Source organism: Myotis davidii, unplaced genomic scaffold (genome assembly GCF_000327345.1).
Source record: "Myotis davidii unplaced genomic scaffold, ASM32734v1 scaffold587, whole genome shotgun sequence".
Taxonomy (NCBI): domain Eukaryota; kingdom Metazoa; phylum Chordata; class Mammalia; order Chiroptera; family Vespertilionidae; genus Myotis; species Myotis davidii.
This window is the reverse complement of record NW_006298166.1, coordinates 84,139-91,260: the sequence shown is the minus strand read 5'-3', so window position 1 is coordinate 91,260 and position 7,122 is coordinate 84,139. Positions and strand designations below refer to the sequence as shown.

The 7,122-nt window shown below is 45.3% G+C and overlaps 1 protein-coding gene across 2 annotated transcripts in view; it reads left to right on the top strand.

Annotated features, from left to right (window-relative positions):
- The window catches only part of SLITRK4 (SLIT and NTRK like family member 4), a 7,849-nt gene extending 959 nt beyond the window's left edge, over window positions 1-6,890 (top strand). Inside the window, exons 1-2 of one of the 2 annotated variants that reach the window (XM_006773835.1) lie at window positions 8-88; window positions 3,673-6,890. In XM_006773835.1, the coding sequence (XP_006773898.1) occupies window positions 3,723-6,236 (2,514 nt within the window). In that variant the 5' untranslated portion in view covers window positions 8-88; window positions 3,673-3,722 and the 3' untranslated portion in view covers window positions 6,237-6,890. Of the gene's footprint in view, window positions 1-7; window positions 89-3,672 lie in introns of those variants that run through there. The other variant, XM_006773834.1, reaches the window with a different exon arrangement.
- The last annotated feature ends 232 nt before the right edge of the window (window positions 6,891-7,122 follow it).

The window sequence follows — 7,122 nt, the reverse complement described above, 5'->3', positions numbered from 1 at the left end:
CGGAGCTGGGATCACGTAGTGACCATCGCTGAAACTGTAGCGCGGATCGCGGCTCCCCAGGCCCTACAAGAGCCACCAGGCTCCGGAGGTGGGTGAATTTCCAGCGGGGGCTGAGATAACTGCACCAACACGCGCTGCCTCTTCCCCGCTTTGCTCGCTAGTGCCTGTGAGTGTGTGTGTGAGTGTGTGTGTGCGCGCGCGCACGCGCGCGCTCTTGCGCGGAGGGGGGCCGGTAGCTTATTATTTTTAGTTTGGGTCGTGTTGGTTTGGGGCCGGCTGAGTGGCCAAAGCGGCCGTAGTGGCTACTCCGCCGCCGCTCCCTCTTGCCTGTCCACGGAGTGGTCACAAGTCCCTGAGGGCCGAAGGAATCCGATGTCCTTAGCTTCGCTGTCCCCAGGGAGCCTGGGGCGGCGGGGAAAGTATCCTAGTCTAGGGACGGTGAGCTGGGCTTTGTCTTCTGTGCCCCGTCGCAGGTATTCTAGGCGAACGTGAACCTGGGGCTCCGGGCAGTGGCCCGGGAGCTGGTGGAAGACAGCTGGCACCCTGCAAGAAAGGGGATACGAGAGAAGCCGGTGGGTAACTCTAAAAGCCCTGCAAAGCTGGGCAAGTGCTGGCAGCGCGACTTTACAAGATGCCCAAATGTTGAGCTGATTTCTGGCTTGGTGAGAGCAGCATTTTGTGGCTGGGCCTGGCGCGGGGGGGGGGGGGGGGGGCGCGTGATAACAGGCATGGGGGATCCTGGACCGCCGCTCTTGGCCAAGGAAGGACAGGGTCACTCTGCCTGTGACAAATGGGCCAGTGACACCCCAGTGGCTATTGCCCTCGTGGCCCGAGCTAGTCATCTCTTCTCCAACCACTGCACGCACGCCCGGGTCTAGAGAGGCCAATGGAAACTCCAGCAGTTGCCCCCTATGGGAGGAGAGCGCTAGAAGAAATGTGTGCGCAGATGGGCTGAAGCCCCCTCGACATCCCCAGCGGTACTCGCCTCCGCTGCCTGACCCTAGAGGCCGCAGCTCGGGCGGGACCCGGGAGGGGGCTGGTGCCGGCTCCGGGCAACGGGATGCGGCAAAACATTGCGGTAAGCGCTATCGCCAATGGCCCCTCCAGGCGCATCGCTGCCGGCTCGAGGTGAGGTAGCGAACAGTGGGCTGCAGTGACCGCGTTCCCCAGCGGAGCACCCCCTCTGCCTTAGGCGGCAGACGGAGGTTTCCCGTGCCAGCTCCAGGGGTGCCACCTCGGCCCACCCTCCTGGGTCGTTTGTTCCCCACAGGCCAGCTCCCTCCACAGGAGCGCGCGGAGCGCCAGGCGCAGCACTGTGGTAGATACTGGATTTGTGGTAAGGCTAGTTTTATGCAGTCCTGGCCAGCCTTGGAAGCCTAAGGTGGGGGGCGGAGGGGGGAGAACTGGGCAGCTCTTGGCAGCCCCAGAGATGACTTTGGTACCCAACTCATACTTTGTGTTTTCTTTTTCCGTTGCCTCCCCTCTTCACTCCCCCTCCCTATTTTTTTTAAGTGGGCATGTTTTAGTGGTACCATGTGAATGTGACGTTTCTTTCCTTTACATGCAATTCCCCCTTCCCCTCTGGCTCCCTCCCTTCTCCTCTTTCCACTTCTCCGTGGTCCCTTGCTGGCTTCTCCAGCTGCTTTGGCTTCCTCCGTTTCACAGACCTGCATTTGGGAAGTTCCTAGCTAGTCCTTGTACCTTTCAACCCCACCCCCCCCCCTTACTTAAAGTAGAAATTAGGAGCAGGAGGGTAGCTCCTAATGCAATTTCAGATCAGTTGATGCTGCTTGTTATTATTTGTGTACTGAATTCAGGTTATTCTTTTTGTTGTTGTTGTTTTGTTTTTAATTTGGTTACTTTTGGGGTTTTTTTTTAGGGGGGGTTAGGGGGCTTATAACAAGAAATGACTCAACCGAACCTGGTTGGCTGTTGAAAACCACATCTATAGCAAAGCAAAAAGATCAAGTGAAAATTTGCTTTTACAATGCAAGTTGGTTTGAATGATGTCATACATAAGAATTATGACTTCTTTCTGCACTATCAATCAAGCTGTCATGGTGAATGGGGGAATGCATTTCCATACGTCAGCCAATGAGCATCTAGGCAGTGCTGCCTGTATGCTGAACCAAACTACTTAAAATGCAAATCTTTCTGAGTCGTGTCTATTGGGTTGTCTACCTTGAGACATGTTCATTTTACCACTAGCTAATTCCTCGTGGGCAAAAGACACAAAGGCATTTCTGTGTGACACTTCTGGCTTTGTATCATTCCTTCATTGTGTGTTCCTGGGTAATTTAATTAATATTTGGTGATAACCATATTGAAATTGCAGCCAGCTTTCCATTCAAGATGGAAAAGACTTACGTGGCTAAAATGGCATCAATAAAACAAGAATTCTTGTTGTCCCTTTTAATCTTTTCCATGAAGCATTTGCATATTTTTGTGTATGCATGTGGTGTTTAAGGAATTGGCTAAAACAGGTTAATTTGCTAGGCATTAAACTCCACTAAATTGATTTTTGATTTGTTTATAGACAGAGGCATGGGGTACTAATATTTGGAAGGTGGTGTTTGGGAAATGATGATTTTAGGACAAACATTTGCTGTAATAAATGTATTTGGGGCTGTAGCTATAGCCACTCAACAATCGTAGTGTGTTACATCTTCCTCAGCAGTGGCAATCTGTGATCAAAGTGAAAGAGATAAGCATTTGAGCCAAGTGCCTGTCAGACCTGGGTTCAAAATGGCACATGAAGGAATGGAAGAGGGCCAAGTAGGCAGGACAACCAGTTCTTGGGGGGAGGGAAAGCTGTCTGGACATCAGCTAGACAGTGCAGGAGCTAGTATGTTTCTCTCCTGTTTTCAGGGACTCAAAGAGTAAAGGTATTTTTTCCCTGTTTGGAAGATCACTGGTAGGAAACTAGATACTGTTTATTTATCGGAATAGAATCTAAAACTTGGCCTTCCCTACTCAGTTCTTTTCTAAAACCTCACAGGGTCATCTGTGCGTTTTTTAAGGCAGCAGTGTACAGGAATGAACTGATTTATGGCAATGTGCTTCCCAATGGGCTGAAGTTCAGGCAGATCTCTTCCCAGGGCTCCTTCCTCCCTGGCCTTTTGACTTTCCCCTTTACAGCAACCCAATTATCCCATTGGCATCCTCTGTTGAACTCAGGGATCTAATATTTTCTCTGCTCAGCCTCTTATCCAGCTGAAGCCTAGAGAGTAGACATTTACAAGCTGAAATGCCTTTGTGATGCTAACTACATGGCTGACATGACTGGGTTGGATCAGTCATTAGAGTTGCAAATAGAAAGCTTAAGGTCTGTGTTTGTTCAAGGGCACAGTTTGGTGGTCCAAGTAGAGAAAATATTTCAGATTTTTAAGGTTTAAGTATGATCAACAGTCTTTTGCTGTTGTTTGTCATGTCTTCTGCACATGTAAATGTTGTATAAACTACAGGTATGGAAATAAAATGTATGGCATTTTTGGTGGTTAGTGTTCGACTAAGTGAGAATACTCAGAGCTTTTGGTACCTTAAAAATTCAAAACTAATAACTATAGTCACGTGTTTGCTATCACACGCCACATTTTCAGTAACTGTATTTATAAATGCAAGTAATTTTTCTAGTAATAATCGTTGAAAAAATGTTTTCTTCTTATTTTTTAGGTTATTTCTCTTTATTCAGAAGCATAAAATTGCATGTTGATTGCAAGAAGATGTTTCTTTGGCTCTTTCTGATTTTGTCAGCCCTGATTTCTTCGACAAATGCAGATTCTGACATATCAGTGGAAATTTGCAATGTGTGCTCCTGTGTGTCAGTGGAGAATGTGCTCTATGTCAACTGTGAGAAGGTTTCAGTCTACCGACCAAACCAGCTGAAACCGCCTTGGTCAAATTTTTATCACCTCAATTTCCAAAACAATTTTTTAAATATCCTCTATCCAAATACATTCTTGAATTTTTCACACGCAGTATCCCTGCAGCTGGGAAATAATAAACTGCAGAACATTGAGGGAGGAGCCTTTCTTGGGCTCAGTGCATTAAAGCAGTTGCACTTGAACAACAATGAATTAAAGATTCTCCGAGCTGACACTTTCCTTGGCATAGAGAACTTGGAGTATCTCCAGGCTGACTACAATTTAATCAAGTATATTGAACGAGGAGCCTTCAATAAGCTTCACAAACTGAAAGTTCTCATTCTTAATGACAATCTGATTTCATTCCTTCCTGATAATATTTTTCGATTCGCATCTTTGACCCATCTGGACATACGAGGAAACAGAATCCAGAAGCTCCCCTATATCGGAGTTCTGGAACACATAGGCCGCGTTGTCGAATTGCAACTGGAAGATAACCCTTGGAACTGTAGCTGTGATTTGTTGCCTTTAAAAGCTTGGCTGGAGAATATGCCATATAACATTTACATAGGAGAAGCTATCTGTGAAACTCCCAGTGACTTATATGGAAGGCTTTTAAAAGAAACCAACAAGCAAGAATTATGCCCCATGGGCACAGGCAGTGATTTTGATGTACGGATCCTGCCTCCATCTCAGCTGGAAACCGGCTATACCACACCCAATGGCCACACTACTCAAACATCCTTCCACAGATTAGTGACCAAACCACCGAAAACTACAAATCCTTCCAAGATCTCCGGAATCGTGGCAGGCAAAGCCCTCTCCAACCGCAATCTTAGTCAGATTGTGTCTTACCAAACAAGGGTGCCTCCTCTTACACCTTGTCCAGCGCCTTGCTTTTGCAAAACACATCCTTCGGATTTTGGACTGAGTGTCAACTGCCAAGAGAAAAATATCCAGTCCATGTCTGAACTGATACCGAAACCTTTAAATGCCAAGAAGTTGCATGTCAATGGCAACAGCATCAAAGATGTGGACATCTCGGACTTTGCTGAGTTTGAGGGCCTGGATTTGCTCCATTTAGGCAGTAATCAGATTACAGTGATAAAGGGAGATGTATTCCATAATCTCACTAATTTACGCAGGCTGTATCTCAACGGCAACCAGATTGAAAGACTCTATCCTGAAATATTTTCAGGCCTTCATAACCTGCAGTATCTGTACTTGGAATACAATTTGATTAAAGAAATCTTAGCGGGCACCTTTGACTCGCTGCCAAATTTGCAGCTACTATACTTAAACAACAATCTCTTAAAGAGCTTGCCCGTTTACATTTTTTCTGGAGCACCCCTTGCGAGACTGAACCTGAGGAACAACAAATTCATGTACCTACCTGTCAGCGGGGTTCTCGATCAGCTGCAGTCTCTGACACAGATTGACTTGGAGGGCAACCCATGGGACTGCACTTGTGACTTGGTGGCATTAAAGCTGTGGCTGGAGAAGTTGAATGATGGGATTGTTGTGAAAGAACTAAAATGTGAAACACCTGTTCAGTTTGCCAACATTGAACTGAAGTCCCTCAAAAATGAAATCTTATGTCCCAAACTCTTAAACAAGCCATCTGCACCATTCACGAGCCCTGCACCTGCCATTACCTTTACCACCCCGCTGGGACCCATTCGGAGTCCTCCTGGAGGTCCAGTGCCTCTGTCGATTTTAATCTTAAGTATCTTAGTGGTCCTCATTTTAACTGTGTTCGTTGCTTTTTGCCTTCTTGTTTTTGTGCTGCGACGAAACAAGAAACCCACGGTGAAACACGAGGGCCTGGGGAATGCAGAGTGTGGTTCCATGCAGCTGCAGCTGAGGAAGCATGACCACAAAACCAATAAAAAAGATGGACTGAGCACAGAAGCTTTCATTCCACAAACCATAGAACAGATGAGCAAGAGCCACACCTGTGGCTTGAAAGAGTCAGAAACTGGCTTCATGTTTTCAGATCCCCCAGGACAGAAAGTCATCATGAGAAATGTTGCCGACAAGGAGAAAGATTTGTTACATGTGGATAGCAGGAAGAGATTGAGCACAATTGATGAGCTGGATGAATTATTCCCGAGCAGGGATTCCAATGTGTTTATTCAGAATTTTCTCGAAAGCAAAAAGGAGTACAACAGCATAGGTGTCAGTGGCTTTGAGATCCGTTATCCAGAAAAACAAGACAAGAAAAACAAGAAGTCATTGATAGGCGGCAACCACAGTAAAATTGTGGTGGAGCAAAGGAAGAGCAGCGAGTATTTCGAACTGAAGGCAAAACTCCAGAGTTCCCCCGACTACCTACAAGTCCTTGAGGAGCAGACAGCTTTGAACAAGATCTAGGTCACACAATTTTATTTCATGCAGAGGACATTTATTTAATGATGAAAGTGCCTTTTGTTGATTTCTAACTTCCAAATACTATATTATCAATAGGCATAGAGGCAGGTGTTTCCAAGGGTGTCTCATTAACTGTAGCTGCAAAGATGTGTCCAGTAGAAGAGAATCTCCAATAGATTTTACGCCATAAAACCTATACTGTGGAGTCCTGTGGGGATACTGCAAACTCTATTGCCAAAGGGATGCTTTATATACATAATACACTGAATTTAACCTCAAGAGGCAAATCTGTTTTGTACCCCAATGCAAAACCTTCCTCTCTTTGTGCTTTGTAAAGCAAAGTCAAGAAAACTGGTACCAGTGTTCACACTTCAACTGGGTCCTTCATCTTGCACGTAGATTAAGTTGGCGGAACTGGAATACTCCTTCTGATTTGTGGCATTGTAACAACTCTCTGTAAAGATTATCTGAAAAGTAAAACAAAAAGCATGCAAAGAGAGAACATTCGATAGTATTTGTAAATCGATAACCTTTATGGCCTGCATCTTGAAACCACTGGATTTATAATGTTAAATTGTGCAAATATTTGTTTAAAATATACCATGCATTGCATAAGTATAAAATAAATTTGAACACTTTAAGCATTACCTGTCTATACATAAAACCTAAGAGAGAAAAAAAACCAATGTGAGTTACATAGCGTTTGTGGTGATCTTAAGAAATATGTGATGTTTATCAGAATTAAACATGGCTCAACTTAAACTAACATTAGAGTTTGTTCTCAGTTATGTGAAATACCCACAATCCTTAAAGGTTGTCCAAAATAAGCAAAGTGCTTACCGTGTGAGCGCACCCAAAGCTATTTTTGTAACATAATTCATATTTATGA